This window comes from Oryzias latipes, chromosome 1 (assembly GCF_002234675.1).
Source record: "Oryzias latipes chromosome 1, ASM223467v1".
NCBI classification, from domain to species: domain Eukaryota; kingdom Metazoa; phylum Chordata; class Actinopteri; order Beloniformes; family Adrianichthyidae; genus Oryzias; species Oryzias latipes.
In genome coordinates, this window is record NC_019859.2 from 29,223,137 (window position 1) to 29,247,298 (window position 24,162).

The following is a 24,162-nucleotide window of genomic DNA, read 5'->3' on the forward strand; positions in this document are numbered from 1 at the left end:
ATTTCCAGATTACTGATCATTTTTAAAACAAAGTACAAGTTTTCTGTTTGGTGGGGGATTAAGAATTTTCTCAGTTTCCTCCTGCCCGCAGATGTATATGTCTTCACAGCCACCTGCCCCTCCCAGCAGCTGTCTGAATGTTGAGCCCAGGCTTCAAGGTCAAAGCAGAAATTTCAGTTATGATTCGACCTAAGCCTGGAACAGTGGCAGCCTCAGTTCTGCCTCTGATCCGCTTCTGCTCTGTCCCTGCGCCGCCTTTGCTCCGTCTCGATTTTGCCTCTGCTCCGCTTCTGTTTCGCCTCTGCGTGTTGGGTTACTGTATTGTGATGTTGCCTGCCGCTCCACCATGTCCTCAGAGGATGTTCAGGATGTTTTTTCCTTTCAGAAACAGGTGGGGAAAAGAGCAGCAGACCCCTCTGCTGCCACTGCTTTGATTGTTGTGAAGTAATGTTTGATTCCGTCAGTGCGGTGGAGGTGCTCACCTCCTGATCGGGGTGCAAAGGTCTGTGAGTGCACAGAGCTGTGAATCAGATTGGCAGGGGGGGTTCCTGGCCAGAAACCAAAAACACACTCAGCAGATTGGATAGACTGCATGGGTCGGGGGTGTCAGCTGGCGTAGGTGGAGACACCTGTAAAGATAGTTAGTCGCAGGTCTGTCAGGACGGCAAACACACAGGTATGATTGCTGCCCCCCACCACCCTGGGAGCTTTGCTCTGTTGCTTTATCAGGCCTGTGCCACCCCCACCTCACCCTCTCAGCATGCTTTATTCACTGCAATAACAGGAGCCTGGTATCAAGTATCCTTTTGTCAGGAGGGGGAGGCCAGGCCGAGCTCCTGGTGGCTCTTTCAGCCGTGACGCAGAGGTGAAGACACCTTTCAGGCTTCAGTCTGCAGATGTTTCAGCAGCGTTTATCTCCACTTTCAGGTGGGGTTACCTCAGAGCACATCATTTTAGCATTTTAATACGTGGCTTTAAATGACATAAAAAATGTATCCTCGTCCGAGGAACCTCATCTATGTGCAGCTCTGATAGAGGAGACTTTGATCCACTAGAAGGGCCAAAGAAAGCCAAAATGAGGCTCCGATCAGGAACACTACTTTACCAGCTCCAAATCTGAAGAGGATTCATTCTTCAGTATTTCTGGAATTCAGACAAGCTTTCAGATGACGAACACGTCTGACTAAAACGCAGTAATCCATCCAACAACAGAACTCTGAGTGACTCATCTCCTAAACTTTAGGATCTTCATCTGAATCCTTTTCTTCAAACAAAAGGGATTCATGGAGCTAACGTTCAGGGAGCCCCTGACTTTCAGCAGATTTGAAGCATTTCAGCTTTGGAAATGTTTAAATGCTTTTAATTAAATCTGGAGGTTTTTCAAATGACCTGGATTTAACTTTTATATTGATTGTTGAATTGATTACATTCTGATATTAATATTGTTGCTATATTTCACTGCTTGTTTTTTTAATTTAGTATCGTAATTTTTACATGATTAATTTATGAACAACTTGACTCTGTGTTTGCTGCTATGAGCTGCAGTTATTCATTATGTTTTATTTGAGATTTTTTGTTATCATAATTTTGTTTTTTCTGTTTGATCCACTTCAGGGTTTCTGCATCTTGTTGAATTTAAAAAAGTGCTTTGTTTTTGGAAGAAAGCTCCCTTAGAAATAGTCTTTATGAATTGTTGGTTACTGGATGCTGCTGGTTTGCTGCTGCTTCAGGCTCTGAGAAATGGCTTTAAAAGGAATCCCGGTTCGTGTCGGTTCTGGCTCATTTTCTCAGTTTCTATAGCGGATTACTGAGTGTTTCACTGAAGAAGTGAGCAAAAAGTAAAGTTTAGAAATGAATTTAACTGACTTATGTGCTGCTGAATTTTGGTGACCTTTGTGTGTTTTGCTCCAACCCCCCCTGCAGGAGCTGTGAGAGTCCAATGCCCCGCACACATTTGTTCCCCCTTGGAGCATTCGGAGGACACTCACATCTGAGTGGATCTTCGCCCTGAACCCTCCACTGCACCCTGCACTCTCTCCATCTTCTAGCCTGGTTTTCTGCTCCCTCCCTGCACAAACGGGCCCATCTGGACCCCCAGTCAGCCTCCTCCCTCGGTGAGGGGCAGCGGGAGTCACTGGCGGCCCTGGATGTGGACCTGCAGCCCCTTCAGCATGGCTCAGTGGGGGACCTGAGTGACGCGGGACAGCAGTCCCACCATGACGCGTCCACACTAACCGGTAAATGACTCTGTAGGAGCGTAAGGTAACCAGCAGAGGGCAGTGCTTTACAGCATTCTAACTGCAACTTTTACTGTGTCCCCCCCCCCTTTGTGCGTTGTGATTACCCCCCACCTTCCTAGACCTTTGCTCTGACCTGCCAGAGCTGGAGATCGTCAGCCTCTTATCAGAAGGTCAGCCCAACTACACTCTCCGAGCAGACAGTGTGTTTGGATATGACAGTGAGGACTGGCTGCACACCCCCCTGCTGCCGCCGCAGGTCGTCCTGGGACTCACCCACGAGCAGATCCAAGAGACGCTCAAGTACTTCTGTGAGTTCCCTCAAGCTGCTGAGTGTTAGTTCATGCTAACACTCAGGCTTTGCTGAAGAATCCAGAAACGTCTGGATGATTTCAGGAGAATAATAAACTCCATGGGAGCTCATTCAAATGGGACTCTGCTACAGGTCTTGGGGGGGATGGCATTGTTGAAAAAGCAGGTTATTTAGGAGAACTCCACTGTCAGGGGTCCATGAGTAGATCTGGGTCAAAGTCAGATGGAAGAGAAGGAATTCATGAGGAGCTACTGGATGTTTCTCCCAGTTCATTCATGGGGTCATGGGGTCATGCCGTTTCATGCGTAGGACGTAAATCTGTATTCAACCCAGAGGGTTAGAACCTCCACGTCGCCCAAACGTCCTCAGACTGTTCAGTGAACAAGGGGAAGTGCTGCACCATGGTAACCATGGTAACCGTGTCCAACTGTTCTTACACCTGCAGCAGCTTCACGTTCGAAATGAGCTCATTTATTGAAAAAAGTAATATGTTAATATGTTTCTGTTGACTTGTGGGATTTGAAAGACTCAAGAGAAACGTTTAATGGAGTCAAAGGACAGAATGTGGGGAAAAAAGCCTTCACGGTTACAGAAGGAGGGGCTGCAAATAAGCACAGAAGTGCAAAAACCCTGTTGGTTACAGGTAGAAGTTGTCTTGTGTTGCAGACTTGTGTTGGACTTTCATGTGCGTTTCCTGCAGCAGAAGATGCTCCTCGTGTGTCTTTTTTATCACAATGGAATGACTGAAGTGTTGGAGTTGATGATTAAACTGTGGAGACTCTGCTGTTCAGAAGATCATCTGAACCTGAACTTAAAAAAGAGAAAATTCCTGCAACTAAAACGATTTTGCTGGAGCTTTTTCGTCCTGTCCTCTATGCAGGGTTTTTCTTGGTGGTCTTCTTCATCTCTAAACAGGAAGGTCTTTATTTTTTCATCCCTCATGGTTTGTTGTTCCAACATGGTGCAGAACCCTGTGATAACACACGTTGACGTCTTTCAGATTAACAGAATTCATTTCTAGTGTTGTCAAAGGCAGACAGGAAGTTCCTCCTTTTATTTATAACTTTAATTTGGAGCCCCCCCCAACAGACAGCCACACAAAAGCCTCTTTTGTAAGACAATGATGTCAGATGTCATCAAGCCAATTAGCCTTTTGTGTGCTGGAGTCCTGAGCAGGTTAATCTGAAGGTCCGCGGGCTTCGCCGTGACGGCACAGCGGCTCCTTAGAACAAAGGTCGTCCGGATGTCATGAAGTGAAATCACCAAAGCCCTGAATAAACTGGAAGTTACTTCTTTAACATGGGAAAATGTGTGATCCATGTCGTTATCCTTTATTTCTCCACTTTTTAGAGTAAAATACATCAGGAATAAACAAATGTAACCAAACAAAGAATATCATTTCTGTTTCTTTTGGATCCAAACTTGTGGACCTCACATCTCAGGTTAAATCACAAACCAGAGCATTCGGACTTCATCCACGCCGCTCACCGACGAGCGGCTCTGTCCTTCAGGAGCAGAAAATGCGAAACGGTGAAAGGAGACCCTACAGATGGGAAAGTTGTGTCTGGCGTCTTTGGCCTGCCGAAAAATTCATGAGGATGTTAAATATTTGATAGGAAGACTCTCCTGCATCTGTATTCCTGCTGAAAGAGCAAACATTCAAACTGTTTGAACCTTTTAAAAAAATATCTTTTTTCCTCCAGACTGTGCTATTTAATAAAAAGACGGCTGTCAAATCAGTGAGTAGGGAGGACGGCTGGTTGCTTTGGTGTGAATCATTCAGGCTGCTGGAGGGTTCTGTGTGAACTGGAAGCCTCCATCAGCTCTGTCTGCAGTGTTGGAACCTCCTGCGTCTGTTGCTTGTGGAGCAGCCCAACACATTAGTGGAGCATACCATCTTTTAGCCTTCGCAGGGGGGTGGAGGGGGCTTTCTGCAGCCTCCTGTTCAGCTGCATCCCACTCTGACTGATGTCTGCACTTACAGGGACATTTCCATCATCTCCCAGCGACCAGAAAATCAAACTGGCTTTTGGATCTCTGGGTTAACACGTGGCTTCCTTCTTCACCTTCCTCCTCCTCCTCCTCCTGCTTTTCTTACCCGGTAGTCCAGCGTGGCCAGGTGAAGGGAGGCGGGCGTGACGACAGATGGAGGGATTATATGTCAGACAGTGACGCACACACGCAGACCAGCACAGGCTGCTTCAGCAGAAACATGCTGCATTCCTGCAGCGCCGGCTCTCCGTAGCATCCGCAGACCGCCTCCCACCCCCCCAATTCAAACGGGGTGCCTTTCTCTGGAGTCAGGATGGAGGTGTGGAGCTCCTCGGCGTCTGAGGAGGACGAGGATGAGAGGAGCATCTCCAGTTTTGCTGAAGAAACTGTGGACGAGGCGAAATGTCTCAATAACAAAAACAGCAATAATAACAACAACAACAAGGACAACCTTTGCAGGGAGGTGACCCAAGGTGAGATGCAGCGGTATGTGTGATGGGGGGCGTGCAGCGGGCATTCTGAAGACTCACTGAGAGGGGGGTGCACCTGTGTACGTTAAGGCTTCTGTCTGTCTTCCAGTTTCAAGGTGTTCAGGTTGATTGTGGTTGAAGGTCACAGAGTCTAACCACCTGCGCAGCTCCACGCAGCTCTGCGCAGTTCCTACCGTCTCTGCTTCGTCTTCAGGCTTCATCAGAAATATTTAAAATCAGGAAAACAACATTTTTGACTTTTTTCATAAACTGTTGTGATTCTGATGTATTTCAAGTGGAATTTAAAGTCCATGTGAGAAACCATCATTTGCTTCAGGTCAGTTAGAATCCAGAACAATCGTCACATCTGCATCCAGATGATGAAGGAGATCACAGCTCCAGCTTTCAGGAGTCTTCCTGTGGGAATGTGACTGCTGTGTAGAGAAACTCAGCTGAAAAGTCTCTTTTCAGAATGTTTTTCTAAATATCTTAGACGACACCCCCACCTAACAGCTTGTCATGCTCCAGGTGGGGCCACCAAAAACAGACGTCATAAGTCTGAGAGGTTAATCCACAGAGGAGCTGTAGGTTAAGAGTTCACAGTTCCTGCCAAGATTTATCTTCAGCCAGACCCTGAAACTTCCTGATCTCTGCAGAGCAGGCTTCTCCTATGGGGGGGGGGGGGGGGGGGGGGGGGGGCTTCACTTTGGTGGTGGAGGTGCTCAGGTGTTTTTCCCTCACTACCTGAACTGCCTCTCGGTGTGTGTGACTCTGCCAACAGACCTTCTGGTTTTAGCTCCGTAAACCTGCAGACACTCTGAGGACTGATGAGCAGCATCTGATTACTGTCGTGTAATTTATAGAACTGGTGTGGCTGGACCGTTGAGCAGATCAGCAAACTGCATCATTTAGGAGGAACTCCTCTGGTTCATCCCTATTGATTATGCATATGCCATCTTTGGGTAGTTTTTTGTTGTAGTACCACGTGACTTTCAGTGGTAAACAGAGCTTCTTCCGGTTGTACAGTGTACAGAGCTTTTTAAAATTTTGCCTGACTTTAAGTGGATGATCTTATCCGAGAGTCCCAGACTATTTCAGATCTTTTTGGTCTCAGACAATTTTAGACTTTTTCAAACTCTTTCAGGATCTTTCAGACCATTTCACACACTTTCAAACTCTTTCAGACCACTTCAGACTGTCTCAGACAGTTTTAAATCATTTCAGACCCTTTCTGGCTCTTTCATGCATTTTATACCATCTCAGACTGTTTCAGACCCGTTCAGGGTCTTTCAGAACATCTCAGACCATCTCAGACTGTTTTGGATCATTTCAGACCCGTTCAGGCTCTTTCAGACCTTTCATGCCTTTCAGATCAGTTATCTTGTTAAACTCTAAACACCGTCTGTCAGGGCTTCTTGATTTAGACATTAATGATGTGAGCTCTTGGAACCAATTTTTAAGCAGGCAGAGTTGATCCCTACAGATCTGATCTGATCTGAAGGATCTCCGTCCAGGAAATAACAGAAAGTAAAGAGCAGGAAGTTCTTCAGTTCAGATGCCTGCAGCTGGCATTAAAAATGTCTTTCATTCTGAGCCTCAACCAACAAGAAAATAAACGTTATCCAAGTTTGTATAAATAAAAATATGATAAAAGGAGGCGATATTGTCTCTCAGACCAGTTTTTCTGCCACTCATCCTGAAATCTTTACTGAAATTTTCAGTTTTTTTAGATCTGCTAAAAACTGTGGAGGTGGTTTTCTGGATGAGCTCCTTCATGTGACTTTGGGTTTATGAGTGAGGAGAGGGTCCAAAGCAGTCTGACATGTCATTATCTTTAGCAACTGACTGAACGGAAATACTCTGACCCTTTTCACCACGGAAACCTTTAGGCAGACACAAACAAAGCATATGGAAACAAAGTCTGGCCCCCCTCTGAGCCATTCTGGTGTCCAGAAGAACGAGGTCTTGGCTAGTGTCTTATCTGGGCTAAAAGGGATCAGGCTAAGAGGATCAGGATCCTTTTGGTCCCTCAGCAGAAAGAGGAGGGACTTCTCTACGACAGAAGCAGGACTTCCGAGGTGCAGCAGGTGGACTTTGAGAAGATGCTGGAGATGTGGGACGCTGACAAAGACTCTTCTGCTTCTGAACAGCATATTAAAGCACATCTCTTTACCATTTTTAAATGTCTTTTAAGACCATCTTTAGTTGTTTTTGAGATATTTTTTGCAAAACATTCACTTTATTATCTCTCTTAACCCTTTATTGATTTTAAAAAAATCTAACAGAGAAGTTTCAGCAGCTTCTCCTGCTGTTTTTTAAATTTTTTTAACCAACAAATGAGCTCAATTCATTTACCGTCATTTAGGTTTTGCAGCTCATGCTGTTGTTATTAGTAGGCTTTTCTCATAACTTTTTAGCTGGTACTCATTCTCTTCAAAAAATGGAGCTTCAAACAAAAACCTTGAAAGTTTTAGGAACAGCATCAGCTCTGGTTCTTGTAGTTCCTGGTCTTCAGAGACCAGCTTCAGCAGTCTGAGCTCTCAGGTATGATTAGACTGTCAATAGCGACTCTGCTGTGTTTACATCCGAGCTGTGGGCGCTGGTTCAGCAGCTGTTTGGGATGAAAAGGATTAGAAGAAGAGATCTGTCAAAAATATCCAAGCCAATTAGCAGCCTGCTTATCGTTTCCTTCCCCGTCACTTCATTCATCCTTTCTGCCCTGTCTATCCCCCCCTCCCCCAGTGCTGTGCTCCGATAGAGTGGGGCAGGTCACCAAGACGTACCATGACATCAAAGCGGTCACCCACCTGCTGGAGGAGGTGAGAGGTCACACACACACCCCCAGCTTGCTGTAGAAGACAACAGTCTCACGTCTCTTTTCCTGATGATGCAGAAAGAGCGAGATCTGGAGCTTGCTGCTCGGATCGGTCAGTCACTCCTGAAGCAGAATCAAGAGCTGACGGCACGAAATGAAATGCTGGACGAGCAGCTGGAGGTGGCGAAAGAAGAGGTAAGAGAGATGAAAAAGCAGAATGACCGTCGGCCAAAGCCCGCTTTTCTGATCCGCGTCTGTTTTGCAGATCGCACAACTTCGCCACGAGCTCTCCATGCGGGACGACCTCCTGCAGTTCTACGCCAGCACGGAGGAGCTGGAGAGCGCTCAGGCACACTCACCGTGAGCACACGCAGCACCACATGCGTTTCTGTAGCTCAAACTGCTTCATTAAGTAGAGGACCCCTCCCCAAACCAGGGAAAGAAACAGATTTTCACCCCCAAAAGACCCCCAAGGGACCAAAACACACAGATAAAGAAAACTAGTGCCATTCACACTGAAATTAAGTTGCACATAAACCACATTTTCAGGTCAACTAAATGACTAAATCAAGAAATGTAAAGAAAAAAAAGTACTAGAATGTAGAAAGGCTCATGAAGCTTTAGTGATCCTGAAGGTCAGGAGCTCCTTTGAGTACGAGCTCCGCCCCTGAGCTTTTGCTCCAATGTCCTCGAAGATTCTGCTGCAGAGTTTAGGAAATCCATGTACCGGCAGTTCCAGACGTTCCTGCTCTGATTCTTCAGCTTGTTTTAACCGTTCTGATGTTCTTGTAGGAGATTCCTGCCCGTTTTTGAATTTTCCTTAAACTTCTCAGTTTTTAAAAACTGTTCTTTTTTTGTTGTTTTGCCCAGAAAATTAATGAAACAATTGAACATTATTCAAACATTTTGTGCTCTATTACATCTAAGAATTCATCATTCAGATTATTTTAGCAGTCAATTCATCGTTAAAACAACTTTTAGCTATTTTTTAATAAACTTTTTAAGACATTTGATATATTTTGAGCCTTGTCAGAAATGTCTTTTTTGCTTTTTGAGTTATTTTATTCTTTTTCAAATATTTATTCAGAAAATTCTCCATTTTTCAGGCGTAGTTATCATGTCTTGTGGCATCTTTTTAGCATTTTAATATATTTTCCAACAACCCGGGGCTACTTTTAGATTCTATTATTTGACTTGGCAGCTTTAATTTCCTCCAGTCTGTTTGGCTGTGTCGCTTCTGAAGTTTATTCTTCATTTTGTTAGAAACTTACTGTTTTTTTGTATTTATTTCAGCTGCTAAGTTTCTTTTGCTGTTTAATCAAACTGGAGCAGATTCAGCTGTCTGTGGTATCACAGATGATGATTTATTTCCATTCCCTTTAACTTAAACCCCTAAGCCAAGTATACTCTACATGTATCAATTAAAAAGTTTAATCAGTGCTATTAAATGTAAGAATTCTGTTCATTTACTGTTTGATTTGTGTCTTTGATGCAGAATCAAAAGGAACGAATCGAGTGGATCTCTCAGCAGTTTCATCCACTACGACTTCCTGCAGAAGAAACTCAAGACTCTGGAGGAGGAGAACCACAAGCTCAGAGAGGAGGTGCTTTCTTTGTAGAAGCCTTTTTCATTGCAGTGTTGGAGTTTTTGTTTGAGGGCTGACCTTGATGTTCCTGCAGGCCAACGAGCTCTGCACTGAAACCACGAGCTACGAGGAGCAGGAGCAGGAGCTGATGATGGTTTGCGTGGAGGAGCTCTGTAAGTGCAGACATTTTTGTGTGAGACTGAACCTGAACGCAGCGCGACGTATTTATGGGACTTGTGCATTCCAGCGTCTGCCAACAAGCAGGTGGTGGATCTCTCAGAGGAGCTGGCTCGAAAGGTGGAGGACTCTCTGCGGCAGCAGGAGGAGATCAGCTCTCTGCTCGCTCAGATGGTTGACCTGCAGGCCCGCTGCAAAGGGGTGAGGGGGTAGGGGGGCTCTGACACTCTTACATCATCATCCTTTTGTTGAAATTCTCAGATCATCCCCAAAAGTCACTTTATGTAGAAAGAGGGAGGAATAGACGCGAGCTGCTACCTAGTTTTTAATCGTAGCTGGTTCAGCTTCTCCGTTCCTGAGCAGATGAACATGTCAGAAGATTCAGATTAGAGAGCACAGAGAGAACATTTCACGAGGGCTGAAATTTAAAACCGAGTCATCTGTAAAAGCTGCAGGGATGCTGAGAAATGATCTTCTTTGAAAAGATCAGTGAAGATGTGGTTCACAGTGACAGAAGGTCATTTTGAGCAGCCGAGGGGGGGAGGAGTCTGATCAGCTGTGCAGCCTGGAGACGAGGTTCAGTGAAGACAATCCGCTGAGAAACGTCATATCACGTCAGAAACGTTTATCTGAAGTGATCCATCAGGATTAGAAGACAGGCGTTGCCCCCATCATGCCGAGTTTTTTCCATACAACCCTGTTTGGGGGCCAGAGCTACGATCTGCAGGCGCTGCAGCTGGTGAGGTATCAGTTCAGCAACGTTGTGATCCCAAAGAAGGAGGTGGTACCAGGAGATCGGGACCGCTGAGAGTCTTCAAGATGCTCCGATGAAGGAATGCAGCTGTGGACTAAACATGATGTTGCAACCTTTTTAGAGACAATGCAATAATGAACGTATGCTGTCATCAAAGGTCCAACAGCATATCAGAGAGACGGGGTATTTGCTTTGGGATGGACAGAGTGTGAACGTCTGTGGTCGCATCTCCCACACATTCATTTAAAGCTTCTGCTCTTATGCTTTTCATTTTTTTAAGGGTTGCGTGAGGTAAATTCCTGAAACAATGGATTCTTGCGTTTTCCCTGCAGCTTTCCCATGAGAATGAAGATCTGAGCCAACAGCTGAGCATCTGCAGAGAGGGCCAGGCCAAACTGCGGTCAGAGGTGAGGGTTCTGTTTGGTTCTAAACAGCAACATTTATGTAAACGCTCTCAGACAAAGAATGAACGAAAAACATCCTAATCTTGTAAAAATGAATTCAATTTCAATTGTTGTAATCCAACTATTTTCAAATTATTCTAATGAAGCTGAATGATTGCACTGGAGACACAAAGATGGTTGAATTTTAGTTAAAAAAAACTCTTAAGAACAGCAGGAATCCTGCAGACTGATAGAGGATATCTCTGTTTGGAGACATGGAACAAATCAGAGTTTTAAACTGTGTTTCTTTCATTTTGTCTGGTCATTAGACTTTGCTCTGAACTCAAGTGTTTGTCTCCCCCTGCCTGCAGCTCAAGGACTTGCAGGACAAATACTCAGAGTGTGAGGACATGCTCCACGAGGCACGAGAGGACATTAAGAACCTGCGAAACAAGAGTCTGCCCAACAGCACGGTGCAGCGGTACACGGCGCTGGCCTCTGTCCTCCCCATGGACTCTTTGGCAGCAGAGATAGAGGGCACCTTCCGCAAAGGCCTGGACACCCCCGTCCCTTCAGAGTACAGGTGAGGCTAAATCTGACAAGCTTTGGTGCAAACAAGCCCCCCCCCCAAAAAAAAAAAAAAAAAAAGACAGGGGGAAAGCAACAACAGCAACTCTGAGGCAGAAGAGCTGTAAGGTTTGCTTCTCTTTAAGGTCACTCTTTGGATGACGATGGAAGACGACGCTTCACCTGTGATAAAAACAAGCTTCAGTTTGTGGGGGGGGGACTAAGAAGACAAACAGCTTTCCAAAACCGTCCAGGTTTCACATTCCTTCCACAAATGATGTAAAATCAAAGAGGAAACAAATGTCTCATGAGAGAAGTTACATGTGGAAATTGTCAATAAAAATAGTAAACAATTAAATTGAAGAAAAGCCAAACACAGAAATGCTTTTAGAAGGTTTCTTAGGAAGTGCCTCCAGAACACTGATGAGTTCCTCTGTCCCCTGAGGAAGAAGAGCCAGAACCACCAGCTTCAGACCCTTTAACCTGATGAAGAACCCAGACGTTACACCTCACCTAAAGCATCTACCCTGATTCTGGACGTTTTCTTTTGGTCTTCAGACCAAAAGCCAATCAGTCATTGGGCTAGCCCCCTCCTCCCTCTTCACCTCCCATCAAAAAAAAAGAAAGAAAACGGTAATGCAGAAAAACGATCTCTTAGGAAAAAATGATCATGCGATTGAGGGACCTTTGCTTTACTTGCAATAATGAAAAGATGCAACAAATCTGCTGTGGGAACCAAAGAAAAGTTTATGCAGAATTTGGATTCTTAAAATATCGATTCTCATCGAGGAAACCTTAAATCCATTTTACTACCAGTAATCTAAGAAACAGTTTCATTATAATTTAGGGAATTACTTTTGAAGTCATTAGTAATCTGGATTGTGTTGGTGTAAAAGGGATTCTGTGGAGGTTTGGCTCTCATCTGTGGTCTCACTGAAGACAAAGGGAAGATAAATGTCCAGATGTTCTGACAGGAGGAGACGACACAGATACCTTCCTTTGTGCTGAAGCTCCTGGAATGTAAATAACACACCTGATACCTTCCTTTCAGCCTTGTCCTCTCTGAGCTCCAGCTCCTGGGCTTCATATTCTTGCTTCCACTGTCTCTCGCTGTCTAGATTCCCCCTGGTTTTACTCATCTGCTGATGATCCTTTCTGAGAGCAAACAGCTTCTTCTTGAGGCTGTGAATCCTCTTTTCCCTTCTCCTTAACGCCTCCTCCTGCAGCTTAAATTTTTTCTGCAGTTCTTGTTGGAGATTTTCTTCTTTCCTTCCCTGGTTTGTGACTTTGACTCTAGGATGATGAATCCCATCTTAAAGCCTGTTCTTCTTCTCTGTCCTGAAGTGTTTTTCCCTTTGAACGGCTGCCACATCTCTCTCCAAACTCTGGATCTTTGTCAAAAAGAATCTGAGTCTCTCAGTTTGGAGCTCTCCCTGCAGCACCTCCGCCAACCCCCCCCCAGCCTGGTGTTGACATAGTACGGTGTTAGCATGTTCCCTGTGACTGAATGAAGAGCTTTTCTCAGTGCAGCCACCTCCGGTCTGCAGCCGGACAGCATCCAGGTACAGGAGCGCCTCCTTGTGGCTTCCTCTGGAAAAGCAAAATTAGAAAAAACGTTCAACCTTTGAAGTTTATGGAATCTGCTCGTTTATAGTGAAATAAAGCATGATAATGGAACAGATTTCCTCCAGATCTACCAGATTTAGGCTTTTTATTTATGTTTTTATTTTTAAGTCCCAGGTTTTAACCCATAACTGCCATTCCCAGAGGAGAACTTGGCTAGGAGGCGCTTTAAGGTCCTAACTGACTTGCTTCTCTGCTTCTGCTCTTCATGCTGGCTCTGTGAAGATGCGGTTGTTGGATCAGCAGCAGTTGGATCACAGTTGAAAACTTCAGGCGTTTTTGTCCAAAGGGTTGATTCCTTGGAGCAGAAAGAACCTGAACCTGTTCTTCCTCTGGCAGGAACCACCCGTGGCGTGTCTTTGAAACGGTAAAGATGGCCAACAAGGCCGGGAGGCCTCGGTCTCGGTGCCACTCGCCGTTTCTGCCGGGCTCCAGCCCCCCGTCTGCCTCCTGCAGCCGCACCAGCACCCCCAGAACCAGCTACTACGGCTCAGACAACGTCAGCCCCACACTGGAGGACAAGGCCGGCTCTGCTCAGGCTGCTAAGGAGGACAGCAGGTGAGCCCACGGTCACTTCTTCCTGGAGGTTTGTCTGAGGCCTTATCGTGGATCTGAAACCAGCATCCTCTCTGCCTTAGTGCTAGTGGGCCAAAGCGTTTGGGTCAGCCAGGCACCCCGGGAGGTCAGGACCTGGAGGCGGCGCTGCGCAGCCTTTCCGCCCGCCAGCAGAACCACGCGTCCGACCGGCCTTTTTTCGACGTGGAGCGGGAGCGGAAGCTGCACGCCCTAGCGACAGACTGTGGGGGAGGGGACGGCTCCAGCGGCTTCCTTACCCCCAACGACAGCCTGGCCTCAAGTCCAGCAGCCTCCACAGGCACCAACTACTCCAACGGCAGCTCTCAGCACTCCTGCGGCTCCTCTGGAGGATCCAGGTCCTACTTGCCCGACCGACTGCAGATTGTTAAACCACTGGAAGGTAAGGGGTGTGTATGTGTGTGTTTGTGTGTGTGTGCGTGTGTGCAGATGAAAGGTCGTGCCCTCTCTCCGTGAACCTTCAGCAGCAGTGAACACACAGTCCTCTCCTCCATCATCAGGCTCGGTGACTCTACACCACTGGCAGCAGCTGGCTAAACCAAACCTGGGGGGCATCCTGCACCCGCGGCCGGGTGTCCTGACTAAAGACTTCAAGGAGCTTGAGGTGGACGTCCAGCACGTGTACAGCCTGAATGACCTGGAGGAGGACGAACCGGAGCTGGACGGAGCGCGTGCTGCGGGTGGGTCAGCTGTCCGTGCATGCAGATGCCCCCCCTTCAGGGGCTTCATGTTCTGCAGATCAACCATGACTTTGACCTTTTTAGAGCCCATCCTCATCCTTCTGTCTCTCCCTTCATCATCCTCACAGTCTCTCCATTGGGTCTTCCTCATAACCTCCCCCCTCATGCCATAGCTGCCCACAAACGCTCCCCCCTCATTCCCTCCTTCTCCACCCGGTAAGAGCTGCATGTCTCCTTGAAGGATTTTATTCGTGTCTTTCTTCACTTTATATCAAGATTTCTAAGAAAATCTGCTGCTGCAATGTGAAGCGGGGGGCGGGGATTGAAGTGGGGGGCGGGGACAGTTTATTCCCAGGACAGGCGGGGCAGGCCGATGTATCTCAGCTTAGCCCAACAGTAGCTGGGACAGGCTTTGGCAGTACCATAACCCCAAAAAGAATATCGTGGGTTATGAAAATATGAGAAAAAAAAACAAAATCAGAAAGCTAATTAGCTAAAGTAGGCTCGTCCACCGACAAGAAAGAAAGAAAAGAAAGAATTTGGTTATTCTGATCCTATACGGATTCTTACTGCCGAAACAGTCGGCTGCCAGTAAGCCTACTTTAGCTCCGAGTGTTTAGCTCAGCTCTTTTTGTTTCGTTACCCTCTTTAATATCAACCAATTTTGACAGACATGCAGCAGTTTTTTAAACGCCTAATAAACAGAGTGGTAGATCCGCTAGTCCTTTATCAACTGTTTTCCACCTCATCTTGGTGGAAAGTCGTATTAAATACAGACATGCCAAACGTAAATACTTTCCTTCTTGACAGATTCCTTACCCCATTAACATCTAAACTGGCTCAGTGGCCTTGTGGTAGAGTGTCCGCTCTGTGACTGGCAGGTTCAAATCCAGGCCGTGTCATACCAAAGACTCTAAAAATAGGACCCAGTGGCTCCCTGCTTGACACTCAGCACACACCTAGGTGTGTGATAGGTGTGTGACAGAGTGGGACTTTAACTTTAATCTTCCACAAAGATTCCATGTTGATGGGAACGTTGTGAAACTCTGTTGCATGCATCTCAAACATCTCAAAGCGATGCTGCACGAGAGGCAGAGAGTTTTCAGTCCCAACCTGTACCTGAAGAACGGGTGATGTTTCTCTGCCATAGACTGACGGGTTCTCAAACGGGTCACCAGGAGGCTTCCTGCAGAACCCTTCATCCTGCTCACTTTGGATCTGGATGTTGCTTCATGTTCATCAGTTTCCTCCCTGATCTCCTGTGTTTTGATGGACTTCTTTACTATTTATTTGTATTCATTTTTTTTCCAAAGTTTTAAGGAAGCGACTCTCTTTTTAATAAATGTAAAATATTTGTACTCATGAAGGAATCCAATTTTTTTATTCTTTTAGTAAAATATGTATTATTTCTGTTGCTGTATTTTGTTTTTTTACTTTGTCACGTATTTTTTATTTTTGCGATGTATTTTTTATACTGAAACAATGATGCATGTTTTTTTTTGATCTTTAGTGTTTCTCACTAAGTTTCCATGTTTGTTGTTTTTTTTTTTGTCCACTTTTTCATCACTGGTTTGTGTTTCAGGCTTCGCTCTCTCAGCCTGCCGTCTCTTTGGAACCGTGAACACGTGAGCCCCTCCTACCCGCCGGCTGCCCCCCCCCTGGGACTCCTGCAGCTTTTGAAGCAGCGTGGCATCTCAGCCTCCCCGCATCCACTCAGCGACTGGCGCCACGAACCGCGGGCCGCACGGCCCACCGTGGAGGACAAGGGGGGAGGGAACTCTTTTAGCCTGAACTTGGTGGAGAAGCTCCAGAACCTTGGGCTGCACAGAGTGGCAGCGTGGGGGATGATGAATCGATGGGGAGGAGGGAGGGAGCAGCATCCTCCCAAAGTGTAACCCTCCCGATTCACCTCAGTGACCTGCAGGACCCCCACAGTCACTCTGTGTCAGAGCCCCACAGGAGTGCTGATGATGGTGCTTCTCTGGACATACCCCCCCGATCATCCTTTAATACTTTGTGTTGTGGACGTGCTTTTACCGTTTTCACATTGCTGCTTTTAAAAAAAGTCGAGACTCTTGTTGCTTTTAGTTTTCAGAGCCATATGACCATCCTTTTGGTTTCTGGGACCCCAAAACTTGGGTGAGTCCCCTCCACCTGCACTTAAACTGGCTTGGGTCACAGGGAAATGACCCCCACCCCTACCAAAAAAAACCCAAAGCAGTCCTCTGCCCTGCGGCCGGCAGAAGACTGCGCGCAAACCTGCGTCTGTGTTTGAAATCGCATGTCATTTGTCTGCGGTGTTCTGTTTGAAAACAGTTTTTAGACGTCATGCCGTCTTTCCGAACACTCGGCTGTAGGAAAAAGGCATAGGATACTGTGGATTTAAAGGGAAACCGACTCCAGCCCCCACCCCCCCACACACACCTCTGCTGTAGTCTGAGAGCTGTGAGTGTAAACTGTAGCACCTGTGAATAAAGCTCTTCAGTGCAGCTCAGAGTGTGAGTCTTCTCTCAGTCAGCACACAGAGTCCAGACTGCTGTCAAACTTTTATTCTGAAAGGCTGCAAGCATTCAGTTTCTGTACAGTCCGATCAAAAATGGACCCACAAGGTCGTCGCCGGTGGCCTCATTCTGCGTCCCTCCTCCCAAAGTCCAGCCAGCCCCGGTAGTCCCGATCCGACATGCAGTCAGAGTTCATCACCTCTGCGAACAGACCAGTCCTACATGAACCACACAGACAACAGCGCTCCAGAACTCAGCAGATGGGTTCCCAAACACTCCTTCCCCCTTATGTCTACCTCTGCTCAAGGTTCAGTTTTGAAAGAATGACCCATGAAGGTCCATTTTTCTCTCTTTTGAGACACCAGTTCTGCTAGATTTTTTCAACCATCAGAACTGGTTTGTGAAGGAAACTGTGATGAATCTGACGGAGAAGCTCAGACCTGCTGCACGTACCTGACAGGGCCTGCACGATCTGCTTGGTCATCATTTCCCGTTCATCCTCTGTCAGGTGCGCCCGCCTCCGCTCTCGGGTGGCTACCCTCATCCTGCCGGTTGGCTCCGCCCCTTTGTGAGCCAGGGCCCCGGTCCCCCCGTCTGCCTTAGCCGGGGAGGCCGAGCTGGAGACCAGCAGAACCACCAGGAGGGCAAAGAGAAGAGCAGTTTTCCCTGACATGGCTGCCTAACCGCAGAGAGAAGATGATGGTCTGCTGCTCCAGAGCGGACGGCTTTTAAAGCTCTGCCTGACTGATAACAGAGTATCGGATTGATCTGGAGATGCATGCTGGGAAAGGAAGTGTGCAAAGTAAACACTACAGTTGTAAGTGCAGAAAAGCCTATAAATCTACTTTTTGCTGCAGCAACCGTAAAACTACTCGATGTGTTTACAAAAGAAATCCAATTTTCCAACACAAAGGAGGTGATGAGAGCTGGAGGGTAAAGAGAAACACCTTCAATAAAATATCCTTCAGGTCAGGTTTATGAAAACATCTGCTTAAGAAGAAAACAAGACAATTCTCTGAGAAGTGTTGTGTCTGTTGTGTTCTGTCTGTGGTTCAACCGTCAGATCTGCTTGTTTTTGGCATTGATGTTCATTGGAAAGATCTGGATTGACTTGGACTTTAACAATCAGGTGTGATGTTCCTGTGTGAGTCTGTGTGAGCTGAAGCGGTTCACCTCCTCCTCCTCCTCCTCCTCCTCTCACAGCGTGAATGGTACTTTCCAGATGACGCCTTTCACCCCTTTTAGTTCAATATTGGACAGTAATTTACACGCAGTACTGATTTTCTTGAGCTTCCGCTGACGGGCTCGGATGTTTCTCATGCAACAGAAAAAAACAGAACATGAAGTTCTTCAGAACTTTAGCACACACAACTGTTACATTAAACATAAGCAGTTTGCAGGATTTCAGTAACCAGCATTAAATCAGAAGAAACATTTCTACTGAGATTTTGATTGTTGACTGATTCATTACTTCATTCTTACATATGAAAAAGTTCAAACATCACCTGCATGACTGAATACATGAATGAAATACAGGCTCGCTCAGTGGCCTTGTGGTAGAGTGTCCGGCCTGAGACTAGAAGGTTGTGAGCTCAAAACCACGCTCGAGTCGTACCAAAGACTAAAAATGGGATTCAATGCCTCCCTTCTTGACACTCAGCATTAAGGTTTGGAATGGGGTGTGGGGGGCTTTGAACTACCAAATGGGTCCCAATATGTCTGCAGCTCACCGCTTCCTCAGGGGATGGGTCAAATGTGTGTGACAGCTAATAGGACTGTAACCCTTGTGCTATCTTAGATGACCCCACCCTTACATTGACGTGTTCTCCCTACCATGACAAAGGTGGATAAAGGTGGAAAGATTTCATGTAATCCATGGACACCAGTGAAGATCACAAATCATTGAAGAAAAAAGGTTCAGAGCACTGTATAGTGGGTCTAGATGACCCAACTCCCAATGTTAACGTGCCTAGGATAGCACAAGGGTTAAATTGAAACTTAATAATAGCTAAATCAGACTTTTCTACTTCATTCTTATGAAGATTATTTTTTGTACTTTACAAGGCAACAATTTTTCATTTTTTAAATGTAACATTTTTTTTGAAACGCCACCCTTCTTTTTGCTATTTTTCTTTTTTTTTGTTAATTTTATGGATTCAGATTTTGAATTTTCGTGATCTTATAGTGTGGTTGGCTTCGTGTAGATTTGTTCTCGCATATGAAAACCTGCTTTTGTTTTTGTTGCTTTCTCCTTGTTTTTTCCTTGCTTCACCCTCTTCATCACAGATCTCCTCTTCCTTCTCCTTTTTCTGTTTTTTCCCCTTAACTTTCAGCAGCTCTTGAAATGAAACTGCCTCATTCTTACTTCTGTTCTGATTTGTTTGCTCTTTAAAAAAAAGCTTGAAATGAACAGGGATGACATGTTGCTGTAAAAACCATGAAGCCTGCAGGTCTTTGACAGCAGAAGAGTCTTGGTGTCTGCAGATGGACAGAAGCTCAAACCTGTGAAGATTTCCCGTCTAATCGTAGGACGTCAAAGAGATAAAAGCAAATGTTTGACAAGCGTGCAATTTGGAGACACGCCCACACTCTAGTCTGAAAGCAGTGCATATAATGGAGGGAGTGTTCCTGTTCTACCTGTTACCCCCCCCAGACACACACATATGCTTTCTGAGGGCGGCTGCAGAGCATTTCTCACAGGTGAATGCTCAGATTAGATCTCAGACTGTTTGTCTGAATCACATTCTGTTCTCACAGGAACCTGACCAATGGGCGAGCAGCATTGAGTTACTATCACTGTCACATTTACTTAGATCAATATCGCTAAAAAACTCTTCTAAAAGTAGTTGTATTGCAGTCGATTGTTTTTGGAGAAGATCTATGATCAAAGACCCATATTTAGCTAAAGGTTTTTTTTGTTTCTGATATTTTTTGTGTGCAACATTTGTGACTTTTTCTGAGGGATGCTTATCAGAAGTGTGGCGGGGGGGGTCGCTTTTGTTTATCTCTAAAATAAAAGATGGAGTTCTATCTTCTAAAAGAGATTAAATGTAGTCTATTGTATCTGTAAACAAGCGTCTTCTACCTTAATGAAAAATCTGTTGTGTTTTAACAAGTTTATGAGTTTATGAATTATTTTTCTGCATTTGTCTTAATCTATGTTTTACACTTTACAAATGCTTTACAGGTCCATGATAGTTTTTCAACACAGTTTACTTGTTTTTGATTAATTATTTGGATGGACACTTTTTCTTTGTACTTGAGTAATATTACTTTGAAGTATGTCTTCAATGCTAGGATTTTTAGAAGTGTTTAAAAGCTAACTCAAATTCAAAACTAAAGAAATATTTGATTTAATCTTTTAAAGATCATAAGTGGAGTAGTTTTTACAGAGAAAAGGTTTCATTTTCACACAGAAGTGACTGTGTCATTGATTCTTTGTTCTCTCTGGACTGTTTCATGCGGTTTCCCTGCAGCAGCCTTTCGTGTGCACCAGATTTGAAGTGATACACAGCTTATCCTTTTACATTTCCGCACAAATGTCAGCTGTGAACCAAAGACCAACTTCATCATTGTGCGCTTTTGCATTTGTTTATCCACAGATGTTAGAGACCACACATTGGGACAGACATGCAGCTCAAACCAACAGCCTGCTACTTAGGATTACATGAAACAATTAAAAACAACAAATGAACATCACATTAAAATACCAACACAAAAATCTGTGACGGATTTGTAAAATTGACACTCCTTCATCCATTCAGCCTTTATTAACGCGTTTATACACTAACCCTTACCAAAATACTGCACAAAGTAAAGTTACTAAGAACTAACCCATTATAAACTGTCAAAACACCCTGTGGGTCCATCTCCTGCAGGATAGCTCCTTGGATGGCTTTTGAAGGCAGGTGCCTCAGCAGCCCAACCTCAGCTTATGGAATCTACCTTTTGTGACTTGGAGCTTGTGAAGGACGTCAAGAGGTACCAGCTAGATATAGTCGGGCTCACCTCCATGCACTTCCTGGGCTCTGAAACTCAGTTCCGCAAGAAGAGTTGGACTTTCCTCCGTTTTGGAACTGCACATAGTGAGAGGCAGCGGGCTGGTGTGGGCAGAGCCATGAGACTCCAGCTTAGCCCCCCAAGTGTTGGAGTTCATGCCAGTGGATGAAAGGGTCAAATCCCTGCACCTTCGGTGGGGGACAGGTCCCTTACTGTGGTTTCAGCCTACAGCCCAAACAGCAGTTAAGTTACCTGGCCTTCTGATGTCTCTTAGAGGGGGTGTTGGAAAGTGCCCCAATGGGGGGTTCATTGTCCTCCTGGGAGACTTCAGTTTCCACAGTGGTACCAGGAGGGGCATGATTGTAAGGAGTGGTGTCACTGATCTGAACCTGAGCAATGTTTTGTTGTTGGACTCCTATGCTCATTTTGGTTTGTCCATAAAAAAAAATCATGTTTGAACACAAAGGTGTCCATCAGTGCACGTGACACTAGCACACCCTACGCAACAGGTCGATGATTCACCTTGTGGTCGTTTCAGGTAACCTTCAATCGTGTGTCTTGGACACTCCCGTAAAGAGAGAGGCAGACCCGTTCACAGATGACTACCTGGTGGTGAGTTGGATCTACTGCTGCGGGAGTAGGCCAGAAAGACTTAACAAACCCAAAAGTACTGTGAGGGTTTAGTGAGAATGTCTGGCTGAGCCTCCCTCATCCGGGAGACCTTCAAACAGGTACTGTGGGAGGCTGGGGACATTGAGGCAGAGTTGACCATGTTCTCCACCTCTATTCTCTCTTCTGCTGGTTGGACTGTGGTTGTATAAGGTCTCTGGTGCCTGTCGTGGTGGCAATTCCCAAACCTGGTGTGGACACTGGAGATAAGGGAGACAGTCAAGCTGAAGAGCTCATCAACATGCTTCCTGTTGAAGAAGCAGAGCATGGAGACTGTGGAGTGGGACTGTGCATCACCTGTGCTAAAGTCAACGCGGAAAATGAAGAGCTCCTCTGTGGAAAGATACCAGGGATGGATCAAGTCCACCTCAAGTACCTCAAGTGTCTGGATGCTGTTGGACTGTCTTGGCTGACAATTTCTGCAACGTTGGGTGGCAGTCAGGGACAGAACCTCTGGATTGGCAGACTGGGGAGGTGGGTCCTCTTTTTAAGGTGGAACAAAGTGGGTGTTATAACTACTGGGAAAGCACACTCTCCATACACACATGGTTGTGAACAACCAAACCCACAGACCCAATTTTCCCACGTTAAGATATAGACTTGTTGTTCAGAAGCTGTTCAGACACCATGATTTTATGAAGCGTAAAATCATTCAGCTCATTGTCCATGCTTTAGCCTTTGGGTGGTCCTGCTGTTTATAGTCTGATCAACCAACCAAAGAGCAGACAGGGCTGTGCCTCAGGTGCTGTTCAGTGTTGCTCTTTCCTGTTGAATTTGATCATTTCTTTCATCTTTCAGGTTGTAAATGCTACCATCTTTAAAAGAGTATCTGGTTCAAAGGGCAGCATGGACCAAAGCAGCTGAGAGTCTGCATGGTGTTACAGCAGGAACATGCAAAAGTTCTCTTTACTCTGACTTGCAGGTTATGGTTACCCAGAGCCTGATGTGTTCAACCGGGATGAAAGATGTTGCCCTTTTAAAAAAGGCAAAAAAGTAGCAAACACAGCTACTGCTTTTTACAAGGGAAGGGGCTCCTTTATGCATGACTTTACTGAAAACACAGAGAGCATCAGAGATGATTTCCCTTTTGTGAAATCAGTGAAAACTTTCACACCAGCGAGTCTGATCCACTCTGGTCCTGGTCTGGTCCAGAGTTGGTTTCCTCTGATAGTCCTCTTGGTTCTACAGGTGTGAAAGCTCACCTGAAATCTGGTTTGGACCAAACAAAAAAAAAATCTGATCTTCTGCAGAATGAGGGTCTCTGTTCTCTTGCGGATGAACTTTGGTGCGGTTCACCTCAGTGTAAACACAGACAGACCTTCCATGAACCAAAGAGAGGAAGAGAACCAAAGGAAGGAGATGATGTAATTCCAGATTTCACAGCATTCCCAGAATGAATTAGTTTGTAGATCATTTTGAGGTCAGAAACAAGAAATCCAAGTTATTTCAAGTAATTTAACAGGTTTGTAATGTTCTGGTTCAGCGTGTCAAACTGCTGACTAAACACCAAGTTAAACCATGTTGAATGAAGACAGAGTCGTCGTAAGAATCACAGTTTACCTCCACAATTCTTCAATAATGTTCAGTGAAAACTGCAACAAACATTACGAGGTACATTCAGTCCATAACTTCGCAACATGTTTCAGTGTGCAGTTATCAAAGCTTTATCTTATTGTATGCATGTCTTTAAAGATCAAAATAAATGTTACCAAACTATAACAATCTAACAATAAAATCATATTTTATAATTCCTTGACATTCTTACATGTAACTGGAAAAACTTACAGCATTGCTTCTGTGATGATGATAGTGAATGACCATGGATTAGGCCCAGAACTCTTACAAAGGGTCTAACATGCCTGCATTTTTTAAACTTTCTTGTTCAAAACCCACAGAACAAATCTGTATACTAACACGCCTGCAGGAAGAGCCAAGAAGAGGCCAGATGATTTTTAACAGGAAACTAATGGCTCTGTCAAAATAAACTTCTTATTTGGCAAAATTCAACTTCAGTTAAAATAAACTCTTTTTAACTAAGATTCTTAATAATAAAACATTCATCAAAATGAGATTTTCTGAACGAATATAAGGAGAATGCTTTAAAACTGCACAAGGTCTGTCAGACAGAAAACTGAGTGATTTAAGGTTCTGTGTCTCCACATTAACCTCATGAGTCAGGATCTGAGGCGGGTCTGCTCAGTACCGCCTTTCTTTCAGATCCAGTTTTATTTGCTCAACAAAAGCTCAAAAACAAAAGCTCGACATTTGCTTGAGACAAAGCAGCTTGTTGTTCTTGGACCTTCAGTATCTCACTGGCATTGGTTCTCCAGTCCTTTTCTCACTGGAGTCATTTTTTGAAGACTTCTGACCCTCACATACATCAACTTTCTGCCTCCTTTCAGTACATGGTGACTTTTTACCATTATATCAGACAGCGTCTGTGTCAGAGTTCACGCATTTCCTCCAGATTGTTCTGCTGTTCCTGAACTTCTGAGAGAGGAAAAATGTTTTAGTCCCTGCAGCCAGAGGTCTCCTCCTTGTTTGCTGCTAAAACACATTTCAAAGTTATTTCTTAACATATGAAGCTGCATCCTATCATGAGGATCAGCAGGTCCATGATTTCCAAACAAACGTTCTCTCAGTCTGCAGGAGTCCTACTTGTTTCCAGGAAAACATAAAGTTCCTAGGTTCTTTTGGCCTTGTGGCTAGTCGTTCCTCCTCACGGTCTCCTTGTATCTAGTCACAGAAAAATGTTGGTTCCTTTGACTGTGTTTTAAAGGACTAATAATAGCACTGTGAGCT

General features: G+C 45.2%; 2 protein-coding genes across 3 annotated transcripts; one reads left to right on the forward strand and one right to left on the reverse strand.

Moving 5' to 3' along the window:
- Positions 1-2,017: 2,017 nt before the first annotated feature.
- Positions 2,018-16,680, forward strand: LOC101173611 (trafficking kinesin-binding protein 1; the record flags this gene model as incomplete). Its single annotated transcript, XM_023954820.1, has 15 exons — positions 2,018-2,237; positions 2,360-2,548; positions 7,755-7,831; positions 7,906-8,022; positions 8,093-8,187; positions 9,323-9,431; positions 9,508-9,586; positions 9,661-9,791; positions 10,677-10,751; positions 11,099-11,310; positions 13,257-13,475; positions 13,556-13,893; positions 14,012-14,191; positions 14,320-14,407; positions 15,774-16,680. Coding segments are annotated over 15 exons (2,442 nt in total), but the record flags the coding sequence as incomplete, so codon positions are not given.
- Positions 16,681-16,725: 45 nt separating this feature from the next.
- LOC105354756 (gastrin/cholecystokinin-like peptide) lies at positions 16,726-17,837 on the reverse strand. Of its 2 annotated transcripts, none has more exons than XM_011479356.3 (2): positions 17,146-17,837; positions 16,726-16,893 (listed from the first exon to the last, which is right to left on the reverse strand). In XM_011479356.3, exons 1-2 carry the CDS (start codon positions 17,363-17,365, stop codon positions 16,817-16,819), a joined length of 297 nt encoding a protein of 98 aa, XP_011477658.2. In that variant the 5' UTR covers positions 17,366-17,837; the 3' UTR covers positions 16,726-16,816. The 2 variants fall into 2 exon arrangements, with proteins under 2 accessions (XP_011477658.2, XP_011477660.2); XM_011479358.3 differs by having other exon boundaries at positions 16,726-16,910.
- Between the last annotated feature and the right edge of the window lie 6,325 nt (positions 17,838-24,162).